At 36.2% G+C, this 20,338-nt stretch overlaps 1 protein-coding gene across 4 annotated transcripts in view; it reads right to left on the bottom strand.

Moving 5' to 3' along the window:
• ulk4 (unc-51 like kinase 4) overlaps nt 1–20,338 on the bottom strand; it is a 225,012-nt gene that overhangs the window by 84,927 nt on the left and 119,747 nt on the right. For all 4 annotated transcript variants that reach the window (XM_051131060.1, XM_051131061.1, XM_051131059.1 and 1 more), the window contains 2 exons: nt 19,929–20,021; nt 4,678–4,726 (listed from right to left, as the gene is read on the bottom strand). In XM_051131060.1, the coding sequence (XP_050987017.1) occupies nt 4,678–4,726; nt 19,929–20,021 (142 nt within the window). The remainder of the gene's footprint in view (nt 1–4,677; nt 4,727–19,928; nt 20,022–20,338) is intronic.

A 20,338-nucleotide genomic window follows, 5' to 3' on the forward strand; every position in this document is an offset into this window, starting at 1 on the left:
TAATGATACTATACAATGACATCCTGAAAGGGTTCTTTCTTGCTTCAAACTACTCATGGCTGCCTTGATATTTAAGTGACTCAAGTAAAGAGTAAAAACGGTCAAATAAATCAAATGGCTTTCATATATTCTTTTAAATAAACTCTGGATTTTACAGTTTCAAGGAAAAACTGCACATGACTTTCTGTTTGACAAGTGATAATTGCAAACTGATTCCTAGCATAATCTTGGTACAGCTGAATGGGCTGAATATACGTTAAACAACTCAGCCTTTGTCATCAGTATTAGTCTTTTTTCTCTTCTTGAAAGTTTAGACCAATAAGGAGCTTTGGGATTTGGGCTACACCGAGACTCGCCTCAGCATATTAACACAATTCAAATGTTCGGTAAGCGGTAATCCTTTCGCTTGTTATAGCAAACAGGCCCAAACCTCTGTGTGGAGGGCAGATTGTGAACTGGAAGGGCAGCGGTATTGAGGGATTGGGATTAAAGGGGATGTGAGGCTGCAGCTAACGTCTCACTAGCTTGCTGAGATGGCCAAAGAAGTCAGACAAACCTCTCTCTTTCTCCTTGTTCATTAGTGATCTCTTGTTCATTAGAGTCCTTGGCTTCCTTTCATGTCCTCTCAGGGCTCGTGAGGATGAATGAACTGCATCAGAGACTGGACTGCTCTCTGATTGGAGCAGTTGAAACATGTTCAGTTTTGCCTCAAAAGAAAGTATAGTGTGAGATCAGTAGACTCACAAAAAGGGGTATAGATATACTACTATGACGTGTAACACCTATTCAGAACATCAATAGGCAGCAATAATATATATTTTCCTATTTTTACTAACCATCCATCCATCCATCCATCCATCATTTTTGCTCAGCAAAGCTGCATTTATTTTATCAAAACAACTGTATACTAAAGAACGGTTTACTATTTTAATATATTTTAAAATGCAATTCTGCAATGGTAATGCCAAATTTTCATCAGCTGTTATTTCAGAAACCATTCTAAAACGCCAACAGAAACACAGCTGAAAACAGTGGCGCTGCTTAATATTTTTGTGGAAATCCTCATAGAATCTGTACATAGAAACCTTTTTTTAAGTTACTAAAGGCTGCGCTGTAGCATGAATACAGTCACAGCTAAAGGAAGCGCAGGCATTCAGCTGTGAATCTTGCCTTACATCAACCATTTAGTCATGACTATTCACAAGAAAAGCATGGCCTTTCGCATGGTATTGCTTAGGTATAATAGACCTCATTCATCACAGGACTTGCCCATATCATAACACCCCACCTCAATTTTTGTAAGACATTTTCTTTACAGAACAAACCTCGAAGAAACACACAGAAACACAGATACACACACAAAACCTTATCTCAGGTATAAGAACTAGTAACACTAACACCTGATTTAATAAGCACAACTAATGACCATGTAATCGATAATGGCTAATATTTTATATCAGCGCATCCTTACCAAATACTTCATGCATTATCTACTGAAGTGGAGCTAAAATTTTATGAATTTATCAATATGAAAATGTGCACGCTTTGAAATGGATTTTCTCTCCAGATTAAAACTGAATGATCTTCTTCTGATGTTTGATTGAATCTCCTGCCAGACATCAGCAACTGACCAAATAAAATAGAGCTTAACTGCCTCACTACTGCTGAGGAAATTTCCAAAGCAAATGCTGTAGCTGCAAGAAAAAAAGACAAGCAGAGATGGACGTTACAGGTCTGAGATGAGCCCACCTCATCGACACAGTGCTGAAAACAGCAGCAAATGTGATTACAGACCACAGGTCAGTGCATAAGTGAAAGAAAATGGATAAGTGAAGATCACAGGTGTGCAATCAGCTGAACTCAGAGAATTAAACAAAAGCTGAAGAGAGTGGATATTGACTATTCTGACCGACAAGTTCATGGTGAGGAGAGTGCACCACTTAATTTGACTTTCAGATGTAATATTCTATTCATGTTTTCATGCATAATGTTCGACTTCAACGTTTACGTGGCTGGTAACACTAATAGAAATTAAAGCTACAAGCAGCGTCACACCCCGGCTCACCACCACCCGGTGGCTTTAGGAAAACAGTGAATGGTGGACGATATGCATTTATGTTATATGTCAACATCATTTATATGTGTCAAGCTTCCTGCTGCTAGGTGGTGGCACTATGACTATAACTAGATACTGGCATGAAGATGTCGTCAGGTAAACATTTTTATAAAACATATGAAGTTGTGCAGACTGAACATGGTATGTTTGAGTTTCCAAAGCATGACGTATCCTGTTGCCAACAGGTGGCACTATGATTATAACTGAATATTTGCCTTTAGATGTATTCAGGCTAACGTGTGAAGTTTGGGGTAGATTAGGGACATTGCATGGCTGAGCTACAACATTTTATATTCGCATGGCGAAACAACAAACTTTGTCAGGCCGCCATGGACGCACCCTTTAATGAAAACTCAAGATCTCTGCAATTGAACATTGCAAAGGCATTTAGAGTAGACTGAACAAATATACTGTTAATGTCATTAAACCAGGAGTTGTTTGTTTGAGCATAAAACATGCCTCTTCCTGTTGCTAGCAGGTGGCGCTATGGCTATAACTAAATATGGTCATGGACATGTGTTTAGCACATGACTCTTACTGAACATGTGAATTTTGGTGCAGATCAGACATTGTATGTCTGAATTATAACAACTTCCTTTTTCATGGTGAAACATCAAATAAACTTTTTTTGTCAAAAGTTTGTCAGGCTGCCACGGACATGCCCTTCAACGAAAACTCAAGATCTTTGCAATTTAATGTCACAAAGGGCTTTAGATTACACTGACCTAATTTGGTGTTGATCTGTTTAAATTTCTAAAAGGAGTTCGTTAAAATACAACGCCTGAAAACGGCACAAAACTTACAGAGAAAATTCAAAACTAACTTCCTGTTAGGTTTTGGACTTCGTACCGTGGGAATTGTTTGTAGGTATTGGTGTGTTACGTGTCTACCCAATTTCGTACGTGTATGTGAAACATAGCTCAAGGGGCACTTTGTTGAAATTTTATGGGTGGTGCTATCGAGCCATTTTGCCACACACACTTTTGAAACCTATCTCAAAATACCATTTTTGGCGTGTATGCAGAGTTTCATGAGTTTTGATCATCAACGCGATTCATTTTGGAGAAGAAGAATCTGAGCAATTCCAACAGGGTCCTCACACCACCGGTGCTCGGGTGCTCTAATAAAGTTCCATTGTTTACAATAGTTTCATTAGTTAATGAAGTAACAATGAACAAAAAATGGTAACAATTCAGTATAGGGAATGCTTATTAGCATGTCTACTCATAACATATTGGCTATTTATTAGTACTTATAAAGCACATATTCTACATGACCACATTCTACATCCCTAATCCTACTCAAGACATAAACTACTTTACTAACTACTAATAAGCAGCAAATTGGTAGTTTATTGAGGCAAAAGTCATATTTAATGGTTAATAGCAAGAATTGGACAAAGCTAACAAAGTACATAATGTCAGTTTTGATTTCATGTGGACTTCATTTCATGTGTAACTATTTGGCAAAATATTGCTATAAATATTTCTGTAATCTTTTTTTTTGTATAATTCTTGCATATAAAATTCCTCATAATCAAATACGTAGACTGTGCATTTTATTTGGCTGGCTTGTTTGATGGAAAAGTATATTATTTGGAAAATTAAATTACAGTGCATGAGACACTCTGGGATTATGGCTTACATTAACCTTGAAAAGTGGTTTTAATGCAATGGTAATTTTTCACTTCAGGTAATGGGAACGTCAAAGGTTCAATCATGGGATACTTCTTGAAAATCTGTTGGCTCTGGATTGCTGCTGAGCAGCTCAACAATGACCATTTATCAGAAAGCTTCAAAAATTGTAAGAGGAAAAAAAACTAAATCATATTTTTTTTTCTGCTGTTCACTTTGGCCTACTGGATGTATGTATGTATGTGTGTTTGCAAGTTTTCGTGGGGGTGGGGGTGGGGGTGGTGTTGACTGTTAACAGTCGATGTAGGGTCCACTCTAATGAGAATGTAACCTGCTGTTGAAAAGGCCTCACATCCACACTCCATTAACTCTGCAACCCAATTACACATTGCACTGTGATAGGTCAGACCCCCACTGCCTCATTTACATAATAACTCAATGGATACTGGGATGGGAACATGCTCAGAGGGAAAGGTCTGACTGTTACACACAAACATACACACACACCATGTATAAAGCTAAATTGCCAGTATTTTTAACATATGGAATACTTAACCATATTTTGTTAAAATAGGTCATCCAAAAATGAAATCTCTGTCACCATCATGTGGTTCCAAACCTGGAATCTACTTTTGTGTGTGTGTGTGTGTATGTGTGAAATAAAAGACATCACATATCACCCCTATCGCTGACACTTTTATGTAGTTAATTTAGAATGTATGCCGACTATCTATTCCTTTTTAAATACTTCGATGTATTACTGCAACACGACCAATTTTTTCCAATATAGTGTTTTCTGATTTCCATAAAGCTCATCATTTTCTGGTAACTCCATTGCTTACCGAAGTCAGAGCTGAAAACCCAAGGCAATAAATGAATCAAGCACACAGACAGTGAGGAAACCAGAAGGCTCAGAAGCACACTTACCTCTATGACTTGAAAGACAGCAGGCAGGAGACGGCTCTCTCTAACAAGCCTGTTGGGGGAAACATACACACACACATTTAGCTTGTGACACACACATTTACTTCATGGCACTAGGCCCACATTCCATCTTCATTAGTGTGACACTTGTGCGTGCATTTGGGTTTTGGCACTGAACGGGACCACTGAGGTGTGAACGCTCCATCGTGCCAAGATCAGTCAGCTGGGAAAATGACCTTTGACTAATCCAGTGACGAGTGAAAAGAAAGAGAAAGTATGCTGCTGAAAGGATGAAAGAGTGAGAGAATGATGGAGGGAGAAAGTCAGGTGGAAAACACACAACATTGTACTAAGAGTGAGAAATAGAGAGCTTGTATATACAAACCTAGTGAGCTGCATACCTAGACAGCTTTTTTGGGAATCACAGAACAAGATCATTAGATTATAATGCTCAAAAATGCTATCAAGAGGGAAGCTCCACTAGGTTCAAATGTTTAAACATGCTTATGATGCCCAAAAAGCTGAGGTAGACAGAAATTTACTGTAACCATATAGTGATACTGTTTGAGGTTTTATGGGATGACATATGGATGCATGTATATTTTACAAATTTCTTAATGTTAATATACCATGTTAGTTAATTATAATGAATATGTATAATGAATTGTATAATGTATAATGTATAATGTATTAGAGTTGACTGTAAACGACCTGTCCATAAAGCCTGTTTTTATGCTCATACATAGTGCACAACACTAAAATAATGCAATAAGCTTTAAATAAATAATAAAAAGTAACACAACTGATGCTAATGTACACTACTGATAGATAAATAAATAAATAAATAACGTTTAGGTCAAAAGTTTATATCCCCCTTTCAGAACCTGTAAAATGTTAATTATTTTACAAAAATAAGAGAATTACAGAAGGATAAAATGCTCACTGATGCCCCAGAAGCAAAAAAAACATGCATACGAGTCAAGGGGTGAAAACTTTTTGAACTTAAAGATAAGGGTAAATTATTTTGTCTTTTGTAAAACATGTAACTAACTTCTGCAGCCTCTGAAGGAAAGTACTAAATGAAAAAAAGAAGATATTTAGGAAATATTAGAAAAATGCAATCTCCATTCTGTTCAAAAGTTTTCACTCCGCGGCTCTTAATGCATGTTTTTCTTCTTCTGGAGCATCAGTGAGCATTTAAACCTTCTGTAATAGTTGCATATGAGTCCCTCAGTTGTCCAGAGTGTGAAAAGATGGATCTCAAAATCATACAGTAATTGTACAGTAATTGTAACTGGAGAAAAAACAGTCCAGGGAGATTAAGACAATACGAGCGTTTGGCATTAAACAGTATATAAATTGTATTATTTTTATGAAAATAGCCGATCGTTTTACTAGATAAGACCCTTCTTTCTCGGGCTGGGATCTTTTACAACCGCATTTGGGATCGTTTGAAGCCGCATTTAAACTGCATTTTGAAAGTTCAACATCAGGGCACCATATCAGTTCAATATATGGAGAAAAATGCTGAAATGTTTTCCGCAAAAAACAATTTCTTTATGACTGAAGAAAGAAAGATATGAACATCTTGGATGACAAGGGGGTGAGTACATTATATGTGAATCTTTGTTTGGAAGTGGACTTCTCTAAGTTTAAACTGTATGAAATACATGTTTGAATGTAACAATAATGGTCAAAAACGCTGACTTGAACAGGTGTGGTTACTAAAATGCACTTCAAATCAAATATTAAAATATGCTTACAGCTAAAAATGCTGACTAGGTAGGCAGTTCACTAAAGTTTAAATCATTTAAATAGAATGTACATACGTGTCTATACGATGCATGAAACTGCTGACATGGTAGACGGTTCACCAGGTTTGTATGTAATTACAAGTCCAAAAGTGCTGACTATGCTGGCTACTCACTAGATTTGCATCGTCTGAATGGAACATTCAGAAACGTCTTAGTAGACCAGGACTGAGCAACTTCGGTCCTGGAGGGCCACTGTCCTGCAGAGTTTAGCTCCAACCCTAATCAAACACATCTAAACAAGCTAATCAATGCCTTCAAAATCACTAAAAAGCTACAGGCAGGTGTGTTTAATTAGGGTTGGAGCTAAACTCTGCAGGACAGTGGCGTGACAGTGGACAGTGCCCAGCCCTGTGGTAGACAGTCCATTCGGTCTGAATGTGATGTTTGAAATTCCCAAAATGCTGTCTAGGTAGGCAACTCAAAAGGTTTTTAAACACAGCCAGAGAATGCTCCAGACAGCCTGGCTCAGAGGAGTAATGGAAGGCTTTATTGAAAATGACTCGTCATGTTCTCTTATTGATTAGGGTCTTTGATTCACAGCCAATTACCGCATGAAAAAGGTGCGTAGAGCACAATGCCACAATAATCTGAGAAAAGGACAGACAGATAAAATGAAATTAGCTGAAGGGTCACATTTGGAATACTTACTGTGCCCTTCCCAGTCAATACGGTGATATATGACATAGCGCTATAGAGTTATTTGGCCATTCTCCCCTGAGTGTGGTTTCTTTGAGTGGAAAACGGAGAGAGCTGCCCACTACCTGAGATAAGGTGAATGCAGAGGTCTGTATGAGTAAATCTCCCACTAACTTGCTGAATTCTTGTTATATGAACCCAAAGCCACAGGTAGAGAAAGAATTATCCTCTTTGTGGCTGAAAGTCAGCACAGCTCAAAACCTGGGATTTAGGGATTTTTTAGGTTAAAGACAGGTTTTACTCAGCCAAAATAATTGTGTATTTTGAAGGAATTGGGTTAAAAAAAAAAAAAAAAATCAACAACCAGAAACAGGCACAGAAACAGCAATGCTGTTTTGTTAGTCAAAGACCCAAATGAAATTAGCTTTGTATTTATTTAATCAAAAATACAGTAAAAACTAATTTTAAAACAATCATTTTATTACAACTTCAGTATCATGTGATCCTTCAGAAATTAACAATTTTAATATGTTTATTTAGTGCTTAAAGGAAAAGTCCACTTCCAGAACAAACATTTACAGATAATGTCCTTACCCCCTCGTCATCCAAGATGTTCATGTCTCTCTTTCTTCAGTTGTAAAGAAGTGAGTTTTTTTTTGAGGAAAACATTTCAGGATTGAAATGCTATGACTGCTATGGTGCCCTGAGTTTTAACTTCCAAAATGCAGTCTAAATGTGGCTTCAAACGAAGTAGGGTCTTATCTAGCAAAATTTATTTTCATAAAAATAATACAATTTATATACTTTTTATTCTCAAACGCTTGTCTTGCCTTGCTCTCCTTGAACTAAGCTCCTTGTATTCTGGCTCAAGACAGTTAGGGTATGTCGAAAAACTCCAATCATATTTTCTCCCTCAACTTCAAAAATCTTTTTTAAATAATCTTACATTGCTGCTGAAGTACCGAACCAGTCTTTGGAAAGTGAACATGCAAAGAAGATCAAAGACGATTTTGACGTTGAGGGAGAACATGAGATGGGAGTTTTTCAATATACCCTAACTGTCATGAACTGGAAAAAAACAGAGTCCAGGCAGAGTAAAACAAGACGAGTGTTTGAGATTAAAAAGTATATATATTCTATTATTTTTATGAAAATAACAGATTGTTATGCTAGATAAGACCCTTCTTCCTCTGGGATCGTTTACAACCACATTTGGGCTCGTTTGAAGGCGCATTTAAACTGCATTTTAGAAGTTCAAACTCGGGGCACCACAGAAGTCCACTATATGGAGAAAAATGCTGAAGTGTTTTCCTCAAAAAACATAATTTCTTTACGACTGAAGAAAGAAAGACATGAACATCTTGGATGACAAGGGGTTGAGTACATTATCAGTAAGGGTTAGGGTAAAGGATAGGTTTAAGTTAGAAAATGTATAACTATCTAATATAGCATAAAATCAATATAAGTCTATGTAATGTTCCCAAAAGTAGTTTTTCAAGTAAATTTAGCTACTGCAAACAAAAGCTTGAAATGCATGACCCGCCTCCGGGGTCTTCTGATTGGTCCAGTGATTTGGAACTGACAGTGATGAGCTATTTAAATTCTTTCCTTTTAATTTCTACTTGAAATTGTGTCTTTTATGTGCAAGATGCTGCAAACAAGATGCGAACGCAATGGTCATACATATCAGTCTAGCATGTGTACATAGAAAAACAGCGCATTGTAATGGGACAAAAACGTGTTGTGTGAACAGCCAGCTACTGAATCATAAACTAAGTCATAAAGAAAGACCCCCCATTTTAACAATATGCTAGCTTGTTAACTCCTAAATATTAGGTTATGTTCTTACTATTATTATTAATTTCATATAATAAATAATAAAATTAAAGAACACAGTTAATTTCATGAAATCTCAAAATAATTATTCCATTTTTGGTATATATCATAATTTATAATGTTGCAATGTCTAAATTCACTTTTGATTTCAGTTTTTAGTATTTTATTTAGACAAAACAGTCTAGAATTTTAATATCATTAGCCATGACTTGTTTTTTGTACTGGCCTGAATCTGAACCATGCATTTGTTCATGGCCATGGCATAAACTTATTAATATTAACTAAGTTAACTAAACATTTGATATATTTTTCCAACCAATATTGTCCCAACTTCCTGTAAAAAACAAATTTGTCAAACCATTTTATGTGCTTTTGAAAATATTCTATGGAAAACAAAGTCATTTTTGCAATTCTTACTGATATAGAATACAGCAAATACAGAAAAGCTGAACTAGCTGAAGCACCAGAGCTCAACCTGTCTGTCAGTGTGCATAAACCATTAAGCCTCAGCTCCGAGACAGTGAATACCAAAGAAACTATTCAACATGCCAGGAATAGATTACATGCGGCAAACAACATTAATTAATTCACAATAACATCATGAAATATACAGTCACTCAAGGTACACAGAGTCCATCGACAGAACAGTGACGCACATCGAGCAATCAGTACACTCAAGTGTGCACCGACGTGGCCTTTCTGCAGTCTGTTTACTCAGAACAGTCAATGATCTCTCATCTGTCTGTGCTCTCCTTCCTAACAAACATCATTACCCCTACAATTACCAACAAAACACAAGAGCCAATACAAAACACACACACTCTGGGTACAACGGAGTAAGCAAGCATAATGAATAGGACCATTTTATCATGACACAACACAGAGAGGGAGAGAGATGGTGGCCTTTTCTTACTGAAGGCTTATTCGTGTCCGGTATGTGCTCCATTAGGTCTTTAATAGGAAGCAGCCCGGTGACTAGGATCACTCATCCATCTTTCTGAATGACGGGCGTTTGCAGAGGCAAATGGGGTCAACTGGGTGGGTGACAAAATACTGAGCTTTCAGACCAACCAGGTTATTGGCCCACTTATACAGTCCTCAGGCAAATAGCAGGTGTCCAGAGGCACAGTTTTTTACCACTTGGATAAAGTGACCGTGGTCCACATAATAATGGGCCGTGTGTCAGGATATGGGTGAATATCATGCAATCTGTCAAGAACAATTCTGGATCATTTTTCACCAGGGCTTTGAACCAGTTAAAGGAAGCAACATTTTGACAGGTACAGAACCAGAACCAGAACCTAAATAAAATTTTATTTTCAGAACAGAATCAACATTTAGAAAGGACGTGAATGTGAAGGATGATTTTTCACATTGATGCGAGTGGAGTACAAAGCCTATTACATAATAAATAATATTTTAGCATCCAGATGCGTTGCAAATATGGAAACGTTTGGATTTGTGTTGAATGAGAGATGTAGGTATCACCTTATATTATTTGTTTTTGGATTAGCGTTTTTATAGCCTAAATGCTTTAAAAACGTTAGAGGATTTGTTGTAGAAAAAAGGAAACTAATAACTGTGTTTATAATGTTTGTATACATTTTGGCTTACCGGCACTTTAGCCTACATTATTTCTGAATGTAAAAATAAAAATGCGATATGTGTCAATTTTATAATTAGTGTTTTTTTTTTTTTTTTTTTTTTTAACATTCTTAAATATTTAAAAAAATAAAAAAATAAAAAAATACTTTAATGTTGTTAAAGCATTAACACATTTTTCTTTTGTTTAGTAGCCTACATTTGGCCAAAATCTAGAAAGATGATGCTGTACTGGCTGTGACTTAAGCACAGCAGGTTAAGATACCAGATCTTGTCCTGTTTTTTTTTTCTTCTTCTTTTTGAGTAAAGAAAATGCTGTACTTGTACTGGCAAAGAAAAAATAAAAATAAAAATAAAAACAAAATGTTACTAACCTGTATTTTTTGTACTCAAACCGGTTACGGAATGATAATAATACAGAGGAACGCAGGAACAAAAATGTTAAAATATCAATTCTGCTCAGAGTGATCTGATTTTTTTTTTTTTTTTTTTTTTTCGTTTTTCACCCGAAAATCTAAGGACATAAGAAATTATATTTTGCAAAAAAAAAAAAAAAAAAAAAAAAAAAAAAATCTATCTATCTATCTATCTATCTATCTATCTATAATGATTTAAAAAAATGTAGCAATAGCCAACAATTTATTGTATGAGACCAAATTATTGATTTTTCTTTTATGCCAAAAATGATTAGGATATTAAGTTAAGACAATGTTCCATGAAGATAATTTGTAAATTTACTACCTTAAATGTATTAAAACCTATTATTATTATTATTATTATTATTATTTGGTAATACGCATTGCCAACAACTTCATTTGGACAACTTTAAAGGCAATTTTCTCAATATTTAGTTTTTTTTTTTTTTTTTTTTTTTTCACCCGATTCCAGAATTTCAAACAGTTGTCTCTGCCAAATACTGTCGTCACATATATATACATATCAATTTAAAGTTTTTTTTTTTTTTTTTTTTTTTTTTTTGCAAAAAAAAAACAGGAAAAACAAAACAAAACAGAAAAACTCTCTTAAAACACTTTTCACTCTCTAGTTTACACAATTTCTATCATTTAAATCATTTAAATCCATGAAAATTCCATTTGCACTACATCTGAAATTATATATTGTGCTGGATAGCATTCTGAGTAATGATGGTGATGGAAATTTCTAATCATCAACATACCTTAGTCAACATTTTTCTAATAAAATGTCAAAATGAAAACTGCTAAGCTTAACTTCATAGTTAGCATTTTATGCATTATTTAATTACAAATAAATAATATTGACACCTTTTTGCATAATTTGAAAAACAGCTAAAAATATTTGGATAATTTGATTAGATATGCACCTTGATTTATATTCTTTTTTTCCACACATAATTTTTCATATTTCATCTCAAGCATGCTTTTCATTTTACAACTTTATACTTTCCCTCTACAATAAACAAGCACACTAGCAAAATGTTTGTTGTAGGATTTTTTATTATTATTATTATTAACAAAATAGTTAATTATTTTACTATTGTTTAGGTCACCATAGTTCTACACATGGGATAATTAATATTTTCATGAGGCATTTTTATAAAATAAGACTAAAGGTCTGAGATAAAACAATAAAAGGACTAAATAAATTCTAGACATAATGGGAATTTGAACTAGAAAAAATAAATTATGAATGCATGGAATCTTTTCTGAGAAAAATGGAAATTACATTTAAAAGAAATAAAATAAATAAATAAATAAATAAATAAAAATCTGGGTTTAAAACATATTATAACAGCTTGCGTGAAAATGTACCTAACTAACATGATAACATCACAATGCAAAAAATCTTAATGATCCTAAAAATACACGTTAATTCTTTATGCTAAATAAATCTTATTTTTTTCTTTAGATTTGGGGGTGAAATGTAACACAAGGATGTTTTTGTGATGCTCATCCTTACAGTACTCTGGTCTGCAGAGAGTTAACCATCCAGCCTGGTCTGTCAACCCGGGAAAGATATCATCCATACTAAAAAATGAAGCTGATGTAATTGGCGATGTTGACAAATTTGTCACAAAAATCAACATTCTATCAGCAGAGATAAGGTTCTGTCCAGCCATTACAGGCATCTCAAATCTCAATCCTACATCTTGTCTTTTCCTTGTCACAAAAAAAAACGAGGCATGTGGGTCTTAACTCACAAAATAATAAACGCCTCAACTTTTTGTCTACAACTAAAAGTGATATGAATGGTTCCAAGCAGCATTTTCACGGAAACGGGAAGTGGCGAGACTGGCATTTACACAGGTAAATGTCAGCCAAAGCCACTAAAGCATCTAATAAGAGAACGTATGCACATAATCTTTACGCTTGCAGGCAACCTTTGCATCTGATCTCCAATCAGTCAGTAAGGAGAGCTGCTGCCACACGGTCTTCATTTTCCCCCCTCACTTTCGCAGAACGGCAAGCAACAGTCATGACATTTACTGGCGCCATCGGCACTCTGGGGCCGAGACACTATCAGAACCGTCTAGGGTGTGATTTCTCCCTGGTCCTCCTCTTGAGATTTCAGTTGTTCTGGTGTACTAACAAATAGATCCATTACATAGATTCCAGACACAGCTACCATCCATCTGTCCATCTCTGTCTCGTCCGTTCAGTGGATGTACTGAATGTTGTCAGGGGCCAGTGTTTGTAGCCGGAGCAACTGCTATGCCCACACATCTTTTCAGTCCTGAGCCGCCCACATAAACAGTGCTGAAAGAATAATAGCCAGTCACACATACAAACAAATCGTGACACTTTCACATGCCTGAGCACCATGGACACAGACAGCTCCCACACACCGCACGTCCTGTCCAATATCCCGCTAGCAGAGGGTGTCACCCTTCACAGCAGCAGCAGCAGCAGCAGCAGCAGCAGAGACACAACCACTAGTGCAGAAAGACTCCATCTCATCTACACTAGCATGGAACATAATAATAATAATAATAATAATAATAATAATAATAAAACAGATAAAAAATCTGTTTGGCCCTTACACAAATTTTCAGATTGCATCGATCCCTACTGAATTTTGCCTGTGAAATTTGCTTAGAAATAGTAAAGTTGATTTTATGACTTCTTTTGATAGTTCACCCAAAAAATTATGTCATTAATTACTCACCCTCATGTCATTCCAAACCTGTAAGACCATCGTTTATCTTTGGAACACAAACTAAGAGATTTTTGATGAAATCCGAGAGCTCTCTGACCCTGCACAGACGGCAACGCAACTACGAAGTTCAAGGCCCGAAAAGGTATTAAGGACATGGTTACAATAGTCCATGTGTCATCAGTGGTTCAACAATAATTTTATGAAGCAACGAGAATAACAAAAATAACCTTAATTTATCAATTTCTTCTTTTCCCTGTCAGTCTTCGCCACGCATTTACAGGAGAATTACAATGCTAGAGCTGTACAGTGCAACAAATTTACCACTGCAGCACATGTGCGATACAGTTTCGCGTGTTCATAACACGGCCACTTAGTAGTGTGAAGTGATTTCGTTGTTAGCATGACAATTTTTGATTGTGGACGATTAAAATGTTGCCACGTTCTTTTTATATCGTACTGTGCTACAAATGCACATTCTATCAGTTGCAGTTCTGGCGCATCCACCTCAATATACTGTACAGCGTGACATACGTTCACATCAAATGTTAACTCAGCAGTAGCAGAGTTACACTCACGGGACACTGTACTTATTCACAATCACAAAAGTGCATTATTTTGCATCTGCTTTAAAGCCTTGCCGGTTAACAATTAATTCACATGCGCTTTTTCTGAGCACCTATCTGAAGCACATGCACACACCTGTCAAACTGCCGCGTCTGATTGATTTCGCATCTAACAGGCTACTGTCAAAAATGCATAAGGTTTACATATAAACACAGTTATGTCTTGAATTGAAAGTAAACCGCTGAGAGAGAAACGGATGCGTGCAGCTCTTAAAGCGACAGAACTAAACATGGTGCCGCTTGTCATTAAAGAAATAGTTCACCCAAAAATAAAATTTGTCATTATTTACTACATGTTGTCCCAAACCTGTATTAATTTCTTTCTTGTGCTGAACACAAAAGAAGATATTTTGAATAATGTGGATAACTAAACAGTAGCTGGTATACATTTGATTGTAGAGGGGAAAATGCTATTGTTAAAAAATACTACTGTTTGTTTAATCTGTATATTTGTGTATTTGTAATGTATATCTTTGTTCTTATTTTCTAATAACAAACATAAAATGCAATATCTTCACCCCACTTTGGCCCAAATGTCTGCCATTCTTTTTTATTTTATATTTTGTTATCTTGAAAGGCCTTTTTTTTTTTAAATAGTAAAGCCAACATGACAAAGAATCATGATAAAATCATGAATCGTGATATTCCTGAAAAAAAAAAGATATGATATGATATATGATATATGATATGATATGATATGATATGATATGATATGATATGATATATGACATGATATTTTTGCCACATCGCCCACCCCTAACTTGTGCTACAAAACTTTCAACGTCTGTAGCGCCACTAATCAAGACAAATGGATAATCGGATAATTTGTAGTTATCCTGTATCACATGTATTTACTGTATTTAATTGAATCATAGCGTTTGTGAATTCTTAGTAGCATTATGCTTTATTATGATTTTTAAATGGGTTTAATCTGTCGAATGCGCTACCTCTGTTTTTTATTTTTTGCCTATTACTCAACACAGACAAAAAGCAATTTAGGAATTTTTAAAATCGAGTACTCAAATAGAATAGAATAGAGGAACTGTTGCCCAGCTAGGGCTGTCACTAACGATTATTTTGGTAATCGAGTAATCTGTTGATTATTCTGACGATTAATCGAGTAATCTGATTTTTTTTGTACTCCACATTTAATTAAAATTTCCACTTAATCTTTATTATTTGACCATTTCTGTATGATAGAAAGGCTACAGCCACTGTAATTTCTTGAACATGTGGACATCAAAACATGTAAACTCAGAGTGACTGTTTAAACTTTCATTTTGAAACCGTGATGAACAGTTAGCATATTGTTAAAGATAATGATGTATTCTCCTGTGTTTGTGTAGGTTTATAAATGATTAACCTTACAAAGCTGAAATAACACATTACATTCCCAGATGAACGTTATAATAAACCCAAACTCACAACAACATGCAGAGATGCAGTTTGAGGCACTCCACATATGTAAATGATTTGTGTAGCAGCACTTACTGTGAAGGAAGCTGCTCTAAGACACATGTAGGCTACATAACTTACAGGCATGTAAATAATTGTAGCACATATATTAAACCTGCATCACATATATATTTATTTAATTGAATCATAGCATTTGTGAATTCTTAATAGCATTATGCTTTATTGTTATTTTTAAATGGGTTTAACATGTGGAATGTGCCACTTCTGGTATTTTGCCAATTACTCGACACGGACAAAATGCAATCAAGGATTTTTTAAAACTGAGTACTTGAATAGAATCGAGGAATCGTTTCAGCCAAATGCCCAGCCTTACTTATTTCAATCAGAATATACAAATGATGAACTAAGAGAGATGGACATTCTACGTTTGAACGCTATCTCCAGCGTCAGCAGCATCACATGCATTCATTGTGGCACTCTTGTAAATGGCGTAAATGGCAAAGAGATCATTATTTTTGTTTTCCTGGTGCACAAAAAATATTCTTGTAGCTTCATAACATTATGGTTGAACCACTGAACCATGTGACTGGCGGCTCGTTTCCACTGAGCGGTATGGTACTTATTTCCATTTCCATTGTCAGAAGTTGTGAATGGTACCAAAATAGCGAACCGTACCATTCCATATTTTTGGTACCCTTCCGTTGGGGTACCTAGCACAGCAAAAAGGTACCAAAAGGGTGGAGCTAAACTCACTGTAGAATGTTGACTGATGAAATCGTCACTTGCATCGTGCATGCTACAAGGGCATAAAGCGTCTCCTTCACTCGTTCCGCCATGCTGTTCATGCATGTGGGTGAGTGCGCGCAAACACACACAAAAAAAATGTTTATTTTATAATTTTAGATTTTCACATAGACAACAGCCGTTTCTCAGTATGCATTTTTGTCTGTTCTTGTGGACTTGTGAAATGTCAGTCATTGCTCAAAAAGTTGCATTATTTTCAAAATATTGTTATTGTATCATGAAATGTAGTTTTAAGAGTTTTTGAGCACCTATTTGAAAATTTGTAGCATACGTTTGCCTGAATTGTTTGCTTTTTTCTCTTATATAAGCCTCTTATACTTTGTATTTATACTTTTAGAATGGCTATTATTGTTCACTAAAACTGACATTTAACGGGGTCATCAAATGTAAAATTTGAACATAAATGTGTGATGGCAGTGTGTTTATACAACCACCCTATAATAATGAAAATCCACCCAGTGGTATTTTTTGATCTCTACAAATAATATCCCCTTTTTCAAATCAGGCCAAACCCTGATTATACCCTGAGCCGCTCCCATGATAGTTGACTGACATGGCTGTCTTACCTTTGTCCCACCCTGAGTGAGCTGTGAAGAGTCTGCGGTTGTTTTGACGCAGAAGTAGGAGTAGTCAAGAATTTCTAAGTCTCCTAAGCAACTGAGCTGCTCTTTTGTTGGATGTAATAATGAATATAGTAGTCATCATTTACTCCTGACATCTGAGCTGCTATAGATGCAGAGGATTACTTTTGTTTTTGAAAGGAATGCGCCTCCTGATCGACATAAATGCGTCTATGTTCGCGCGAATCATTCGTAATCCAGGTTCACTTACATAAGAAGTTCGTAATAATGTGCTAGTTAGCCAGTTTCGTGGTTAAATGGGGCTAAAGTAAACAGGATGGCTCGTCACCCCACAGAAGAGAGGGGTGGGGTGAGCAGAGCACATTAGCATTTAAAGAGACATGCAACAAAATGGGCTGCTGTGTGCACAGCTGATTTTGACAAGGTAAAAATGGTATTGTTTTACACTACAGACTTTGACATTAAGATCCACATTAAGACCGTAAAGAATCATATAAACAAAACAAAGCTCTTTATGTCAACATTGAGAAACGGCTACTGTCGCGCATTACCATTGTTCGCTATTTTCCGGCATACACCACGGCTATCAAGGTCGGTCAGGGTGTTCGCCCCCGAATCGTACCGTCCCGTACCGCTCAGTAAAATAGTTGCATAGGCTATTTTAATAATGTTCTTACTACCTTTCTTGAGTCTTGAATGTGTCAGGTGCATTGCTCTCTATACAGGTTCAGAAAGCTCTCAGATGTAATCAAAAATATGTTAATTTGAACTAAAAATGGACTATTTTAACGCCATCTTTACTATGTTTCTTTACCTTGACCATGGTAGGACCCTTGCTGGCTACGGAAGGTCAGAGAGCTCTCAGATTTCATTAGAAATATCTTAATTTACGTTCTGAAGATGAGTGAAAGTTAACTTTCACTTAAGGGTGAGTAATTAATGTTCATTTTTGGGTGGAAGCACAATTTCAACATTTTCTGACATTTTCATAGGCTTCAGTGACTGTGGAAAGCTTGCACATCAATCCATTCACATTCAACTTTTTGAACAGGTCAGACGTACGGCCTGACAATTAAGTTAATTGATTAATGAACATAGTCTGGCTTGAGCCATTCCCTAAATCCCTTCCTCCTACTTTTCCCTATTGTTTCCTGTCAGCTCTTCACTGTCGATGAAATAAAGAGTAGCGAAAGTTAATTCCATGTACTTTCAGTGGTCTGTTCAATCTGTCACAGCCAATCACATGCTCCCTCACTTCTTGCAAGGACTAAATAGTCAATTTAATTTTAGTCAATCAGACCATCAGTGAGACCCACTCCTCCTTTAGCCAAGACAGAGCCCATTAAGAGTTTGAACTAAACATACTGCTAGGAAACTAGTTCATTATCCTCTGCTTGAGCAATAGCCAATGTACTCCACACATAAATTCTTAATACTGATAAAATTAACACTTTAGAGAAGCCGCTCAGCACCACTCTCTTAACAGCACATATATTTGCTTTCGTCTGCACAAAGCCAAGAGTGGCCAAAGGTTCTCGATAATTGGAAAGTTTGAACTACTATCACAACCGATAATAAAAGAACGCCAATGCTTGCACGGAACCTGCTAATGTCCCTCATTTGCAATCTCATTTCGCCTGGAACCCATCAAGAGAAGGTCTGCGTTTTTAGGACTTTATCAAGCGCTGGCAAACGCAATTTAATTTCACTATTGTGAGTGGAAATAGCTCTTTGCAGGCAGGGGGGGTTGGCTCGGCGACTGACGAACGTTTTCCGATTGGTGACATCAATTTGAATAGTTCAACCATGTGGCTGCAGCTCTATCAGCACCAAGAAAGACAATGTGCAGGAGGCCAGCAGGAGCCATTAGAGAAACAGCGGGGGGATGAGGATGAGATAAGAAATACACAAACACACATACACACACACTCCCTCACCTGTGCACCCAGACACTCGTTACAGCCCACATAAAGAAGCGGTAAAAACATGTCAGAAAATGAAAGACAAAAATGAAAATTTTGAGAAAAATAGAGGAGGATTGTGTATGTATGTGTGAACATCAGCCATTATATATGTATGCTACTATTCCAAACAGAGCTAAGATCCATAAGAGAGACAGGTTAAAAGTCTTCAAATCATATCCACAAATTGTCTTATATATTTATATACCTAAAAAAAGTATTTATATATATATTTGTATTGTACTATACAGCCGAGTCTGTGGATGCAGTTGAGAAACTATGTGCGGCATCTCTGAAGTTCATTACTCCTCAGCATGACCTACTTTTAAAATTTCAGGATCAATAATCTAATAAGGTTGAGTTCAGAAACACATAAGCAAGAAATGCCTCAAGACAATCGTCTGCCTGGTATCGCTGGTAATATTAGGAGTGTATTTGCCCAAAACTACTTCTATAAAACTTAGTATACTGTTCTGTAAGAATACATTATTAGTTAGCATTATTAATTAAAGGACAAGCTGTTGTCTTGTGGTTAGAGAACTGGATTCAAAGTTAACTAGATCATATTACTGCCCACTGGAAAGAGAGAGAGAGAGAGAATGAGAGAAAAAGCACTTCCCAGTGTACTGTGAGGAACAGCACGATGGGTATAATTTTATAGCACACCACCCATTCACAGAATGAGATGTGTGAGGGGCTCGTCTTGAGGGTTATACAAAAAGGAAGGGGATTTGGTGTACCTGTGCAACCTGTCAAATTAAGGAAGAGTGGATTCTACCATAAAATGGCAAAAATTCACCAATGTGTGTATGACTAGCTGTGTTGGTGGACAGTGTTGTTGGTTACCTGCTGATGGGCGAGCTGTGCTCCGTGAGGGAAACCAGCAGTTTGAGCGCATACACAGGTACAGGATCTGGTTCCAGGAGCAGAGTCTGATACCTGCAGAGAAAATCCAGATTAAACAAAAGCTGTGAAAAACGTCTACAATAGAATACAAGTTCATTCATGACAGCAGTTATTAAAGAGGCTACCAACCATTACACCTTTTATACATTGTTGATGCGCTCTCTGGGAATTGGGACCAAATTGAAACTTGCTAAATTAAAGTACACTATCATGACTGTACATTATAAATATTCAAGATTTTTAATTAATTGATGTTTTGACAATTTAACTAGTGTTCATTTTGTTAAGGAAAACTATGAAGAAAAATGATTGCTGACAAGCTTTTTTCCTATGAGAATAACGTCAATAAA

Source organism: Labeo rohita, chromosome 16 (genome assembly GCF_022985175.1).
Source record: "Labeo rohita strain BAU-BD-2019 chromosome 16, IGBB_LRoh.1.0, whole genome shotgun sequence".
Taxonomy (NCBI): domain Eukaryota; kingdom Metazoa; phylum Chordata; class Actinopteri; order Cypriniformes; family Cyprinidae; genus Labeo; species Labeo rohita.